Source organism: Acipenser ruthenus, chromosome 5, assembly GCF_902713425.1.
Source record: "Acipenser ruthenus chromosome 5, fAciRut3.2 maternal haplotype, whole genome shotgun sequence".
Taxonomy (NCBI): domain Eukaryota; kingdom Metazoa; phylum Chordata; class Actinopteri; order Acipenseriformes; family Acipenseridae; genus Acipenser; species Acipenser ruthenus.
In genome coordinates, this window is record NC_081193.1 from 35,514,019 (window position 1) to 35,530,510 (window position 16,492).

Here is a 16,492-nt window from a genome sequence, read left to right on the forward strand (position 1 = left end):
GGTGACCAGTGAGAGGGAATTGGAACACAGATTCACTGGTTCCTTCCTGGTTACACAGATGGTATTAAAAAACCACAGCAATTAAATTTATGAAAGAGTATAGACAACAATCATTAGACTTTAGCATTTTACAGTAAAGGGACTTTAACATCTGTGCTTTATTTTTTTTAAAACCGCATAGTGTGGAGTAGTGGTTTTGACACTAGACTCTTGACTGGAGGGTTGTGGGTTCAATCCCAGGTGGGGGACACTGCTGCTCTACCCTTGAGCAAGGTACTTTACCTAGATTGCTCCAGTAAAAACCCAGCTGTATAAATGGGTAATTGTATGTAAAAAATAAATAAATAATGTGTAAAAAAAAAAATGTAATTGTATGTAAAAATAATGTGATATCTTGTAACAATTGTAAGTCGCCCTGGATAAGGGCGTCTGCTAAGAAATTAATAATAATAATAATAATAATAATAATCACTATTAGTCTCTTGAATGAGCAAGACCAATTGTAGGGTTTCAGTTTCCCATGTTTTGCAAGGCATAAGTGTGTTCCTTTGTATGCCTGTTTGGACATTGTCTTTTTTTGCTTTTGGTGCACCAGATGGATTTTTAGATGGGGACCTCATTAGCCTGTTTTGTATTGTAAATATAATAAAGGTACAAAAAAGAGCTGAGTTGAAAAAAGTTCCAGCTGCATACAGATACATATAAAACAATATGACTTCTGCGCATAGCATCTATTGCGCATCAAATGCCATCCGAACAGTGAAGATAGTGAGTAGCTCTCTGTTGTGCTTGTTGACACAATGGCTTGTATTGTCCCTTGGTTTTCAGTGTGTTCTGCAGCTCAGCCAGGGGCTCAGACAGTGCTATTCAAACCTACTGGTATGATGAGAATTATTGGTACATTTACTTTATGGCACGGTTAGATGAACATGATATCCTCATGAAATCCATTTGTTAGTACAGTATACTATACAAGTCCCAGAAGCCAGTAATTTAAAACTATACAAATTGTTATAATCTAAAGTCAAGTCAACGCCCTCACTGGATTAGCCATCAAATTTGTCAGTCAAATGTGGTTTACTGCTAAGCAGTTTTACTTAATCAGCCAGTGCACACACACACGCGGATAAGCACTGTGTTGTGTTTTTTTTTTTTTTTTTTTTTTTTTAAATAAAAATGTAGTCGTTGCCAATTTATTATCATTATTTTCTCCCAATTTGGAATGGCCAATTATTTTTAGTCTCAGCTCACCACTACCACCCCTACGCTGACTCGGGAGGGCGAAGACAAACACACGCTGTCCTCCAAAGCGTGTGCTGTCAGCCGACCGCTTTTTTTTCACACTGTGGACTCACCATGCAGCCACCCAAGAGCTACAGTGTCGGAGGACAACGCAGCTCTTGGGCAGCTTACAGGCAAGCCCGCAGGCGTCCGGCCAGACTACAGGGGTCACTGGTGCGCGATGAGCAGAGGACACCCTGGCTGACCTAACCATTTGTATTTTTTAATGTGTATTTTAAGTGCAGTGGTCACACAGAAGTCACTTTGTAAGTCATTCTGATCTTGTTCCCAGCTTGCTGTGACCTCTGTCATTGTAGATTTGTTTTCTCTTTGTGATCCTACCACAGTCTGTTTCCTTGGCAACGATTACTGTCTCAAGATCTTGGCACTGAAGCATCACCTTGTATTTAGGACACTTCTTAATGCACATTCTACAATTTCCAGAAACACAAGAGCGATGGGCTGTCAGTGAGTGACTGACTGTCACTGGATTTATAAGTAGGGGTCTACTTAAATTGCCGATAATTTACATATTTTCCCCGTGGAAGGTTATAGAATAAAATTAGGATTTTGCAGACCTGTTTAAACATTAAAGCACTATAAAAGCCTAAAATAGTGATACTTGCTTCCTTACTAAAACTGAGTGCTGTCATATGTTAAAGGCAAGCATGCAAGGCAAGGTTACATCTGACTTGTGTTTCAGAATAAGGTTTTCATTGTTTCTGATTGTCTGCTGCACGCTTGCTTGGAAATGTGTGAATGTAACTCTTGAAACCTCCACACTAGTCATACTGTTGGGCTACAACTATCTGTCCAGGGTAACTGTAGTTGAAGGAATCATGTTTACAGTACCATTTCTGTTTTGTTGTTTTTTGTTTGATAATCAGAAGCAGTTTCCTATGACTATATCAGATAAGTCACATCGCAGGTATTACAGTACCCAGTAAAACGTTTCAGTGCCACATTGTTTTAACCTGTAGCTATATCAATGATGGAGATAATAATGGTGGAATTATGTGGTTCTTTTTGATCAGATTTTACTAGTGGTCATTGTTCAAGAAGCATTGCACAAACCCACTTGAGATGCAGACTTCATATGTTACAATTTAATTAATCCCTTTTTCTTTTTTTCATATTATAAATGGATTTCAGATATTATTTTAAATATTGCTTGAAATTAATTTCAAAGCTGTATTTTGTGATTCTATGATAAGGGTAATTGTCCAGTAAAAAGTTAGCATTTTGCAGATGTATAAATTATTTATTGTAATTTTCAAATCCAAATCCAGACTTTTTTTTTCAACAGAAATAACGTTTGAAGAGGGGGAGAGTGGGGAGTGACTAGGATTTGAGGATGAATTGTATGCAGGGTTCATAAATAATGTCTGCTGAAACTTTAGCCAAAAAGCTCTCACAATGAATCCATGTCATGATTCTACAGGACAGGAGTCTAGTGTCCAGTTGGCTTGTGTCCCTCAAGTGCTGACCCAAACAAGCTAGACAGAATTAAGATCTGAGGGTAAATGTACTTGCACATCCTTTTTATATATTTGTTTTGGATTTGGTTAGCTATGCTCTCCACTGCGTCTTTTGACTGTCAGATTGTTTCAGTGTTCTTCATATAAAACTCTCTTTTACCTGCAGCACCTCTTCTGTTGACTCCTTATTTGTATTATTGCTGGTAATTGACATTGAAAGGAAAGTCTCATTTTACAGAGGTTGCACATATCAGGTAGAAGATTTAGGTTACAGTTTACAATGTCGGGTTACAATCTAGTATCCTGAAGTAACTAGTATACTAAACCAATTGAAAGAGCGGCACTGCAGGAGAAGTGACATTCAAACCCTGACTGACCCCTTTTAGACTTGAATGCAAACCTACTCTGATGCTGCATGTCATCCTCTTTATGTGCCTAAATATTTGAAAAGCAGCCTCTTTACACAAGGTCTGGTTAGATTCTGAGAAGTGATGAGGATTCCGTAGCAGGGGAGCAGAAAGCTAGAATGGCTGTTTTATAATGTATAATGGAATATAGTGGCATGGATAAGGCCCGGCCATCATCCACAGTAACTTTTGTTGTGTGTAATTATGTCAAAACAAAGTGTAGCTGATGTAATGATATGGGTCAAATAATGCATATATGAAACTAATTGGAGAACAGAAATGTTTATATTAAGCCACAAACTGAACTGAAACTAAAGTTTTAAACTAAGAACTGTTGAACAAGCACACTTAAATCCAGCTGGTGAATCAACTTTCTGGAGATCATGTAGATCCAGTCACATCTAGGGTGTGTATTTGAAGTATGTTGAATGTGTTTGTTTTGATTAGACTTTATCATGAAACCTGGTAATTACGGAGGCTTGCCTTTGTCATTTAATGTAATAACTCAGTGTGTTGTGTGAGTAAACAGTGCTGATTAGAATGCACGTTGGATGTCAGTCATATACAAACCACCTTATTGGCATAGTCTCCTAAAAGGAACTTGGGGATTCCTTTTCCAATAACAAATCAGATGACTTATAGCACTAGATCACTACATGTCTTTCTGTTTCGCTATATCAAGCTAGACAAGAACCCCATACTTTTGGTCCACATTAGGTGATTGTGCGTTGGAGGTGGATCATAACTTATCATTGCCGTCCAACTTGCATCCTTCCACTGAGGTCAGGCTGTTTAATGCAGCTGATCAGATACTAAGAGCAAATTAAAAGTTCTCGTATTAAGTGACACAGCCTTTGAAAACATGATATCTGGTAATTGTGCAATATCATACACATTTGTTCCTCTAAAAGTTGAGTCATTTCTTATGGTACTTTTGTCCTGCTTAAGGTTTTGTCTGCATGTTTTACATATTTATGAGCTGTGATAAATGGCACAGCTGAGTACAGTAACTGAACCTGGCTGACCTGCAGCTTTTATTTTTCATGTAAATGTTTCTGGTAACCAGATGTTGCTACCTGATCATCTCATTCTAGGTTGACTTGTTATGTAAAATGCTTTTTATAGGGGCCTGTTTCTCCACAGGTTTGCAAGCACATCTGTCATTGAAAACCGCAAATGAGTTGCCTGAGCAAACAGGTGTTTGTTTTTTGTACATTTGCCACAGAACTCACGTAATCACATTGCAAAACCATTACCAGCTTCACTGCAAGGCTGCTTACTTGTCAAGCAATCAAAGTGGCATTTGTCGAATTTAAAAATGCATTAGCAGTGGCACCGATGGGTGTAGCATTGAGACAGAGGGAGCATAAAAAAGAGAATATACATTCTGGGATCGATAGGACCCATTTATTGCTTAAGTCTGAAAGAATAGGGAAGCTGTGTAAACTCTTAAAAGATCTTGAATGTAGTAGTATTTGCAGTTTTGTAAATAATGTTCTTTGCTTGGCTTTTGGAAAACTATGGACTAGAGGAAACGGGTCCCTGATTTAGCTTGATTAACACACACACACTCACAATATAGTATTTAGGGATGGAAATAAGATTCCAATTGCATAGCAGTTTCATCCAATCCTGGTTTTGTTATGAATCTAATAACACACCTGAGCTTATAACCTATACACTGTGGTTAATCAAGCTTGTATTAAAACCTGGAATGGGTGAACTATGCAATTTTGAGTTATTTCCATCACTGCTACAGTACGTTTTAAACTATTAAACATATTTATTACATAAATGTGTAGGTTTTATTTTTTTATTTTTATCGGTAAACCTTATGAAGTAACACAGTTGTTGTTTGTCGTGTACAGATAGCATCCAGTGTGGGCAGCAGTGTGGAGTAGTGGTTAGGGCTCTGGACTCTTGACCGGAGGGTTGTGGGTTCAATCCCCAGTGGGGGACACTGCTGTTGTACCCTTGAGCAAGGTACTTTACCTAGATTGCTCCAGTAAAAACCCAACTGTCTAAATGGGTAATTGTATGTAAAAATAATGTGATATCTGTATAATGTGAAATAATGTGATATCTTGTAACAACTGTAAGTCGCCCTGGATAAGGGCGTCTGCTAAGAAATAAATAATAATAATAATAATCCAGTGTAATCAACCCTGGTAACATCTGGCATCGTGGCTGCCTTGGCGTAACTTTGGACAGCTCTTTAATGTTTCCCATCTTCTCTTTTTCTCCTTCAGGAAGAGACTGTTCTCTCGCTTAAAGAGGCTTCTCATCTGGGTGATTGGACTGTACATAGCCATTCCGTTCATAATAAAACTCTGCCCAGCCATTCAGGCCAAACTGGTCTTTTTAAACTTTGGTGAGTAGGTGTATAAACCTCTGTATAAACCTATATATTTCTTCATATGACTAATAGCAGCAGATACCTACAGTACTGTATCTTGGAAACAGCATGATCATGTTTGTTTGTGCATGTGTGAATCACCTACTTATTCACACTAATATGAATGGAGTTCAAATACCTGCAGATAAGAATGGGTATACTCATGTTATACTGTGTCCTTCCAATCTGGCTATATAGTTGCTGATTTAAAATAATTTACACTGCAGCGTTATATTGCATAGAAGAGAAAACAACAACATAAAAATGCTTTGTTACATGCTCACACAGTATAGGGACTATATTTTTGTTGTGTGAAGCACTAGACAATACTGCAGTCTACTTTGTTGAACAAAACCCACTCTTAAAGCAATTGCATTGTTTTCCTGTTTATCCCTGGTTTATGAGATTTAATACCATTTCAATGAAATCCAAGCTCTACTGTTTTCCAGAGAAGGCTGAAGCTGTGACTGTGCATTTACCAGCCTTGTTTAGGGTATAAAGCTTTGTTCTCATATTTAAAAAATCTCACTTTTTCTTGCTCTTTGCACTGTATCTGTTTTTACTGAGGGTTTTCTAAGATAAATCAGAGAGAGATTTCTATGTTATATTTTCCCCATTTGTTCTGTCCAAGAGTTGGCAAATGGCAATAATCAAGTTTGGCATTTTCCTGCAAGCCTGGATGTGTTATATAATATGGCAAAAGAACGACAGTGGGCTGTAATTGTCATTTAGTGAGTCACAGTAGCTGCTTATACTTGTCCTAGGTTGAAAGTCAGAAAGCCAGCCCTGTAATACATCTTATGTTTCTCACGGAAGACATGTAGCGCATTAAGAATATTGCTGTCTGGCACCACTGATCCTGCAGGCTGATAAAACAGTGTGGTCAGGACCACCAAGAACATAACCCCCGGACAGACTAGTGGACAAGTGGTTGAAGTGTATGAATCAAACTTTTCACTTGTATGGAATCCAGTGACTTCTGTAGTTATTCATATTTTTACTTAGATGCATAAAAAAAAACAAAAAAAACTGCAGTACAAAGTAATTGTAAATGATGGTCAGAGATCTATTAATGGCCAGTGAGTTGATTTTCTACACACACACAGAAAGAAGCACTAAATGAGTTACTTGACTGAAGATTGCTTGACTTATTACTTCATTGTATAAGAATGGTATATGCATTTTAGCTCAATCCAAGTCACCCCAATGTTTACCCCATGTTTGTAGAAAAATAAATGTCCTTTTGAGACAACTGGCTATTCTTATAGCAAGTATTGCATGTAGAGTTCAAGCTCAGCTTTCATTCTAGGAGTAAGTACTGTTACCGTATTGCTCTTATGGATCATTATTACTTATTCTTGAATTCATTAGACATTGGAGCCACTTTCCCCTTAAATTTATTTGCATACCAAATGTTAGAAACTACCAGTCTGTTCTTAACCAAGGAAAATACCAAATAGATCTTCTATTTATATAAAAAAATAATAATAATTAAGGACCAAACAAACTAATTAATTATGCAACAATGATGTCATGTTGGCTCCTAATTAAATCATTTATTTTTCATTTTAACCGGTAGAGAAATACTTTAACACCATAATATTGCAGCTTTGAAACCGTTATTCGCTCCCTAGAGTAATGTCTTCAATTCACCAAACAACATGTATTGTATTAAGGTTCTCTTTGTGTTTTTTCACATAAAATGGATGTTGTATGCTGCCTCATTTTCTCTTAGGAAACTGTCACAATGAAAGTGATGTGATTATTCTTACTTAAGAGCTTCATAGTACAGTGAAGTGCAAGATGTTTTTATAAAGCTAGGAAAGTACAGTACGTCTGACCATTTTATCCACATTATGGTTTAATAGTTGAGTGAATGGGATGCTGTTTTAACAAGCGTTTGCAGATCATGGAGAAAATTAATCTTCAACACAACATATTATTGTAAACAACAAATCCCCTAAAGCTTCTTAACCTATTGTGTTTTTACCTATTTATTGCAGTGAAAAAGTAAAGGGCATTATACATTTTGATCTTGACTGTGGACGTGGGCAGCCTGAAAACCATTTCTGTCATCAAGCGTTCCATCAGAGTGTGTGTTAGGGGCTTTGCTAACCCCAGCTGGGATGATTATACAGTATGTATAAGCTATTGAAGTCTAGACACTAGGAACTGACTAAAGTAGATTGGAGCTAATTTGGGGTCTGTGAAATGCAGACCCCGTTAAGTTCATACGTCAGGAAATGGTTAGGAGTGCCACGCTGCCTCAGCAGAGTGGGTCTGTATGGTAAAGGGATACTGCAGCTGCCAGTCTCGGCTCTAACTGAGGAGTTTAAGTGCACCAAGGTACAGTTGGAAATGACATTGGTAGAGTCACACAACAAATGTGTGAGGGAGGCGGCACCTGTGTTAAAAACTGGAAGAAAGTGGGCGGCAAAGGAAGCTGTGGAAGATGCAAAGCCTGATCTTTGTATCAGTGATATCATGGGGCAAGTACAGCATGGAAGAGGAGGCCTTGGTCTCAGTTCAGCTCCTCCAACATGGCACAAAGCAGCCCCAGCTCAACGGAGGAAGCTGGTAGTCAATGAGGTGCAAAAGCAGGAGGAGATGAGGTGTGTAAAGGCAGTTTCCCAGGCCAAGCAGGGAGAATGGACAAGATGGGAGAGTGTGGAACAACGCAAGATCGGCTGGCAAAGTCTATGGACAATGGAACGGAGCAGGATCAGTTTCCTCATCGGGTCAACATATGATGTTCTCCCATTACCACATAACCTTAATCTACGAGTAGGAGAGCATCCGTGGTGTCCTTTGTGTTCATCGCCAGCTACATTAAGGCACATTTTGACAGGATGTAAGGTGGATCTTATCCAAGGACAGTTTACTTGGTGTCATGACCAGGTGCTGCGATGTTTGACCTTAGCATTGCAAGACAAGTACAGCATGACCAACAGGTTGCCACCGATTCCAGCAATATGTGACACATGAAGAACAACATTCCTCCATCCAGGGGAGCAACCACCAAGAAGAGGTATTAAAACCAAAACTCGTCTAGGACAACTGGAAGCTGCTCGAGACTGGAAAATGCTGGCAGATGTTGGACAACGGCTTATTTTCCCACCTGAGATTGCCACCACTAACCTTCGACCTGATATTGTCTTGTGGTCTGGATCAGCACACCTTGTTCACCTGGTAGAGTTAACAGTGCCACGGGAGGATGCTGTGGATGAGGCGTATAAAAGGAAGGAACTTCGGTACGCTCATCTAGCTGCTGAAATGGAACAGTGAGGATGGAGAGTCCAGGTTTACCCAGTGGAGGTGGGTTGTCGAGGACTTGTTGCACACTCCACAGACCGGTTTCTCAGGGACATCGGATTCAGTGGTTAAGAGTTGCGACGCATAGTGAACAACTTATCTGAAGCAGCAGAGAGGAGCTGCAGGGGACCTAGGGATTCTGGTAGGGGACCTCAAGCACAGTAGAAAGAAATCAACGTCGATGGAAAGGAATGTAAGTAAGCTGGGCTTAGCTGAGTGGGGGACGGAGGGGGTGATGTTGGGACGCCAGAATCACTGTCAAGCCCTCTTAAGGTGTCGTGGGCTAGTCGACGAAACACCAAGGATGGAAGGTGCCCACTTGAAGACCCCAGAGAGTACCCTACTCCGCTGAGTTCAGACAGTTGTCATGCTGATGCACTAGGGAGGCCGCACTGTGGAGCCAGCATTGCAGCCATTGTGTGTGCTGATGCACCAGGGAGGCAAAATAGGCTGATCCCTGGAGCCAGCATTACACTTCAGCCATCAATACCAGGCAGGAGGATATCTACATCATCAGATGGAAGGAAACGCAGATGGATCACATTAGTTTACAGTAAAAGAAGCTATGTATTAGTTGGTGATTATCTTGGCGAGTCCAATATCAGCATGAAGCTTTAACATCTACTCTCATGTTCATCTTTCACAGTTCATATATGCTTGGAAAAACATCTAACTTTATCGTGGGCATTGTAAAGCTAGACTTCCATATAAACTGGCTCTACTTGTCTTTTTTTTAAAGATTTTAAAAATGTACCATAGTCTTCTGATCCTCTGTGGTAAATTATACATCCCCTGCTTTTAAGTATTTATTCAGATGCAGTAAACTGTGGAGGGGTTTTGGTAATTTTATACCCACACATGCTTCTCCAGTAACCGAATCTCATGAGCTTGATCTGCTGATAAATTCCCTTCACTGTGGTATCAAAGAGCTGCCAATAACTGTCTTTTTACAGGCTGCTTTGTAGAGCTGTCTGAAGCTTTTAGTCCTAATTAACTTGGATCAAATGACGAGTTACATAATCCAAGGTCTAAAGCACCCTCATGTTTGGTTGTTTCTCATTTTGTAAGATTAAGATTAATGTAATTTTGTCCTCTTCAAAAAATTATTAGAAACTGGAGTAGTAAACACTTTGAAAATGTGACCCATTCATGCTTTGTGTATTGTTATATTACATTTTCTCTTTTTTTTTTTTTTAATTTAGTAGTCGGCAATTAGTTGTTTTTGTATTTTTCTCCCCAATTTTAATAGTGTCCAGTTATTTTTGTTTAGCTCGGCTCATCGCTACCACCCCCGCGCTGACTCGGGAGCGGCGAAGACGAGCACACGCTGTCCTCCGAAGCGTGTGCCGTCAGCCGACTGCTTTTTTTTTTTTGCAGACTCACCATGCAGCCACCCAGAGCTACAGCATCCCGTCCTTGGTCGGCAAAGGAATAGTCTGGACTAGAACCGACAACATCCAGACTATAGGGCGCATCCTGCACTCTACGCCTCTACGCGAGTGCTTTTACTGGATGCGCCACTCGGGAGCCCCTCGTTCTCTTTTTCAAATGAATCTATGTTTGGTTGATATATTCATATGCAGCGTTTCTAAAGTAACTGTTAGGGTACATGTTGAATCTTTTCTTTCTGAGATGCATCCAGAGCATGTGCTAATGTCTGTAAGGTGTGCTCCAAGCAGTCTCCCAGCTGCATGAAGAAATTCCCAAACAAATAACGCAATCTGTTGCTCCAGAACCATATCTTATTTTTCACCAAATGCAGTTTAATTTAAAAATAAAAATCTCCAAAGATCAAACAAAAAACATATACATTTAGTTTTATTATAAAATCTACAGTCGGCTCTAGTTCAATTTATTAGGTTTCAAAAGTTGTCAATTGTCAAATACAGTAGATTGTAAAATACGTGATGTATTATGTCATTGTGACCTTTCAGGTGTGCGTACAGTAGCCTAACTTTGTTTATGTAGGTAATTTTGTGGATTATTTATAGCAACACGTACGCATGGATAACTACTATAACATGCTGGCCTTTCCTTTTTGGAGGAAAAAGATAGATGGTGTAATATAGAGAAAGTTGCTGCTAGAAGGAAATTGAGCATAATGATGTGTAGAAAGATTATGGGGTGATAATGCTTTATTTATATCCTTAGCGGGGAATATGTACATTTGTTACTTGCATGCTTTTGTCTTGTTGCAGTACGTATGCCATACTTTATTGACTTGAAGAAGCCACAGGACCAAGGATTGAACCACACCTGTAACTTCTACTTGCAACCAGAGGAGGGGCTCAATATTGGTGTCTGGTAAGAAGATGCAAATTGTAGTAGCCGCTTGGGATGGCGGTCAGCGTCCTCTAATGAGAGATTTAAATGCCTTGACAGCGTTGACTTTACTGATGCACATTTGAGTGCCTACAGTGTAACTGAAGCAAGGCTGACAATGTGGGATGCTTCCAGGTCTTGCATGTGCTGGTTCTTTCTCATTGGTGCCGAGAAGGGCGGGTGCTCCCAGGAGTTATAATTATGAAAATATCTTTCAGCTGTTATCTTCAGAAAAGGGTTCCCAGCGATTTTTAAAGGACTAGGAGAGTTAGTCAGTTAGATATAATCACTTGTGTTAACGGGATTAACACTTCATAGTGTAACCATTTATTATGCATATCACCAGCGTGATTTGTTCTTTTCCCCAAAACTCTAATTTCTGTTGTAAAGAGGCTGTTTAACCACTTGTGGTGTTTCTCATGCTGCTGATGTCATTGCTGTTCCCTGCAGGCACACTGTTCCTGAGGCTCTGCTGAAGGAGGCTCAGGGAAAGGAACAGTCTTGGTTTGAAGGTACCTTGGATTCCAACCACCGCGTTATCTTGTATTTACATGGCAATGCTGGGACTAGGTATGCCATTCCCTGTGAATTACTGCATTGTATTCATCTTTGTTGCTGATTCTTGTGTTGAACCTCCAAATGGGCAATGTTTGGATGTTGAGTCTAACGTCAAGTATGTCAGTTTTCATTTGAAACGGTTAACATGAAAATCTTAGACTAGATAATCTTTAAAGTGGATAAGAACGAATGACCTGTTAGCTTTCTCCTCAGCTGGTGAAAGTCATTTCCAGTAGGCCAGCCTATTGCAGTCACTATAGCACTCCACTAAACATGTTTAGATTGTAAGATTCATCTTATACCACTATAATCTACATTGAAATACAAGAAGCACATGGAAAAAAACTGTGTTTTGGTTTTGGTGCTGTCCCAGGTTTACACTTTAATATTATATTATAGTGATTAATCTCAATGCTTGTCGTGCTCACTAATTTAACTTAATAACTAAATGCACACCCTTTCCTCCTGCAGGGGTGGGGACCATAGAGTGCAGCTATATAAGGTAGGTATCAATTTATAGATTATAGCATGCTGGCTCTTGAGTCAGTTTTTACAAACCCAGGGAAAAACTCTGGGGCACTTACCACACAGTCCCTTCTTTATTAGTGGAAGGGAATATTTGCAGTCCTAGGTGCTTATACCTCCCTGTAGGCTCAGCTCAGATTCGGATTTTGATACAGATTCTAAGTTCCAGATATTGGTATTTTCTCGCTTTCTTTTAATGTCAGCATTGGCTATTGCTCCAACACCTTAAATAACCACCAAAAGCCACATTTTCATATTCGCAGGAAATTAGAAGACCCCGTGCTTTAGGTGTTTTATTAGGATGTTGCAGCAGGTGCAGCACATGCTGTTTCAAACTTGTCGTTCTCTGTGACCTTTTGACTGGCCTTCGGGAATGCTGTCTTTTTGTGCATGCACAGTTTGAATGTTACATACTGCACTCCCTGTCGGCCTACAAAATGCTTACAGCTGCTTTTAGTAACTGATCTAACATTAAAGTTAAAATTGGATTGTACAGTATATTCCAGTAACAATATTTTAAAAGGACATTCTGTGTTCAGATTCACAATTTTAAGCTTGTTAACTACATGTTTCTTTTACCTATATATTCCTGTAGCTTGTTTAATTAACCAAATATTATTGCTTAGAAATACAGTTTTTAAAAATCTAAATCAGTAGTGTAACTCAATAGATGACTTACCCCTGAACAAGTCTGACATTCAATCAGTAAAGAAAGCTGAGAAGTTGACTATTTCTTTGTTTTTGTTTTGTTTTATAGGTCCTTAGTTCTTTAGGCTACCATGTAGTCACATTTGATTACAGAGGTGAGTAGAAATGCTTTTCTTTTTTTAAATTTATTATAGTAACTAATAGTTCAAATTGATCATATTATGACTGCATTAATAATTTTAAATATATTTGCCGAGTAGTTTTGGGGTCTATTTTGTTGAAATACATTGTGGTTTATTTGTCTGAAACAAACACATATCATTAAGAACAAAGACGGTGATAATAATGATGTCGATAAACATGTTTTTATGATTCTCTTAACTGTACAAATGGTAGTTGGAGTTAAGAGATCACTCAGATAGTAAAACTACAGGTTATAGGTTTTCTAAGGTTTATTGTAGAATAATATTGATTTGGAATAAACATTGTACAGTTGAATGACTAACATTACAAGGTTAAAACTGCTCCCAATACTACCACTAAATAATGCTGCTACTACTACTACAACTACTAATAATGCATTCTTGAATTCTGTATCGTAGGGTGGGGCGATTCTGATGGAAGCCCCTCAGAAGGCGGTATGACTGCTGATGCAATCTTTATGTATGACTGGGTGAAAAAGAGGAGCAGAAGCCACCCACTTTATATCTGGGGTCACTCACTAGGAACAGGGTGAGGTGTAATATTTGCCTGTCTACCTATCTGTGAAAACATCACACTATGTTGGTTCCGTACTGTGTTATCCACATTTGTATTGTGTTTTTTTATATTGAAGTGGCTTTAATAAAAAGTTTTAATTGGCTTTTTCTTTTAACATTTTATTTGCATACAGTGCTCTTTTTTTTTTTTTTTAAGCAACGTGACAGGGAGTCATATCTTTGTCTCGTGGGGCTAACCCTTATAAAGGTTTTCCATAGTAAAAGCATAGCAAAGTGTAATAATGCATAGTGAAAGCACGGTAAAGCATAGGTAAGCATTGTAAAGAATTTTGAGGTATGCTAAGCATATTAATAAACATGTAAAGCAAGGGTAAATTAAGGTAAATGCACAGTATAACCATGAGAAAAGCATGGAACAACTGCAAAAATACTAATGTTTTATAAGAGACCTCTTAAATTAAGATTTCTGTCTCTTGGTATCCTTTGTACAAGACCCTTTGTGGACATAGGTCTTCCATACAAATGCATGAGACGGCACTCTTAAAACAACTGGAGGTAACCTGCAACATACATATAAAATACAACTTGATGTATTTGCCATACCGTATGAAGGACTACATTTAAAAATCAAGAATCACATTGAACACTGTAAAAAAAGATGTCCAGAGTCTTGCTGAGGTTGTCTTGCCACTGCCTGGCTTCTCTTTTACATATTCCTAGATCATGCAATAACAAATCAGCCTCATGGACGGCTCTCTTCTTGATCGGTATCTTAATAAACATGAATTCATTTTTAGGTGATGAAAAGGTGCGAATAATTATTTGAAAGGCAGTGCCATTAATGGCTGAAATATGAAAGGTCAATGCTCTAGAGCAGAGTGGCTAAACTCCTTCAAAATTGAACCTTCCCTTACTTGAATGCGCCAGTGAGTTCTTAGCCATAGACAAACATGTTTTTATTTTATTTTAAATAAAAACCTCAAATGGACCATCACTAATGAGATTTATTATTTCCTCTTTCAGTGTAGCCTCAAACTTAGCAAAGCATCTGTCTGAAAGAGGTAAGCATATGGTCATTATATAAGCCACATCTTTCACAAACAAATATAACTCATTTTCTCTTTTCCCTGCATTGGAGCTGCATGTTCTATTTTAGTTGCTGCTGAGAAAGAGAAAGAGAGAACACACTAATTAGGCTGTATCTACTGCAGTTTGCTTTTCAAACACAGACAGGACTGCTGGGCTTTCTGTAAAAGGCACTACAGTTCTCCAACACATAGAGATGCGGGCAGGGCATCATTTAGAAATGAGATGTTGCATAACAGCTGATCTATTCTCAATAAAGACCATAATAATAATAATTGCCTTGATTCTCTGTTTTCTCATTCCTTGGTCACTGGTTATTAATGTGCAAATAGATGAAACTGCCAATCCCAGGAGGGGTAGTTTGTATTACATTCATTTGCATGTTTACATCGATTTAGAGAGCCACTTTTCTGAGATATGTAGGTCACTAACAAACACTCGTTGTTTTCACCTCCCATTATCACTTGCCAGAGCTGAAGAAGGAGCTGAGAACAATTAAAAAGGTCTAATTAAGCAAATTATTAGTTCAATTAAGGGTGTAGTTAAGTAATTGAGAGCTCGGTTGGAATGAAAACCAGAAGACACAGGGGGTCCCCAGGACTGTGGTTGGGAAGCCCTGCTCTAGAGTATTTAAATAGTGCAATGTAGCATACAGTGCAATGTGTATGTTTATAGCTTGTGTTTTTACAGTATGTTGTACAGTGCATTTTATTGAACCGTTTATGAAGAAATTATATCAATACACACAGAATCAATGCAACACATGGTATTGTGTTTTGCGTTCCAAAGCAAGGCAGACATGTTGTTGTATCCACATTTCTGTGTTATAGTGCTGATTTTTACAGACCCCTGTTAAAGACGATTTCTGCTTATTGTAACCAATTCTTGCTTAGTGGTATTGAAGGGGGTTTACTGGAATTCAATTTAAAATATTGTTGCAATCTGCTTCTTTTGTTACAGGGAGTCCCCCTGATGCCTTAATCCTAGAGTCTCCATTTACCAACATACGGGAAGAAGCGAAAAGCCATCCATTTTCAGTGGCAAGTAGATTTTATTCTTGAAATTTATTTTTGTCATTTCAATTTTATATAAAACTCAGAATACGCTGTTTTCAAGAGATATCAGGATATCACCAATTTTTACTACTGTATGTAGAAATATTTTTAGCAGTAAAAACTTGTGTACAAAGAACTAGCAATTTGTTAGTTATAAATTATACTAAACTGACTGAGCAGATATCATAATCGTAAAGTGTAGCATTGCCCCTTTGGGGCTGCATAATGATTTATTCAGATCAATCTTATTTTATTGGCTATGGTTTTATGTGAGCCATTTATTTTTAAAGAATGAAAGGGCATAACTTAAACTTTCAGTAGGAATTTAAATTGTTTTAACAATGCAATAAGCACAGGATTAAAAAACATCATATTTATAGTAGGGCTGTCAATTACCTTCTGCGATTTTAATGTGTTCATTTTTTTGGGAGATTCATTTTTTTAACGCATGTTAATCACACTCCTCTGTCTTGTCCCTCGTAGCATACTGTAATTTATTTCCTGCTGCACCATTTTAATACACTCAGAGTGCATGCCAGGATTGACCTAGTAGTCATCGTTTTGAATATAAAATTAGTCACGGAACCGCATTGTGTCGTACCGCACTCAAACTGAAGGACTTCAGTGAATGGGAAGTTATTTAAAAAAACAACCAAAAAAAACCCAAAACATTTTGACAGTTCATTGGATACAAAGTGAGTTCCAG

At 38.4% G+C, this 16,492-nt stretch overlaps 1 protein-coding gene across 2 annotated transcripts in view; it reads left to right on the top strand.

The window, feature by feature from the left end:
• Positions 1-16,492, top strand: part of LOC117402330 (lysophosphatidylserine lipase ABHD12-like) — a 46,798-nt gene that overhangs the window by 18,993 nt on the left and 11,313 nt on the right. For both annotated transcript variants that reach the window (XM_034003368.3, XM_059024107.1), the window contains exons 3-10: positions 5,416-5,537; positions 11,072-11,177; positions 11,646-11,765; positions 12,225-12,255; positions 13,036-13,081; positions 13,529-13,658; positions 14,669-14,706; positions 15,692-15,771. In XM_034003368.3, the coding sequence (XP_033859259.2) occupies positions 5,416-5,537; positions 11,072-11,177; positions 11,646-11,765; positions 12,225-12,255; positions 13,036-13,081; positions 13,529-13,658; positions 14,669-14,706; positions 15,692-15,771 (673 nt within the window). The remainder of the gene's footprint in view (positions 1-5,415; positions 5,538-11,071; positions 11,178-11,645; positions 11,766-12,224; positions 12,256-13,035; positions 13,082-13,528; positions 13,659-14,668; positions 14,707-15,691; positions 15,772-16,492) is intronic.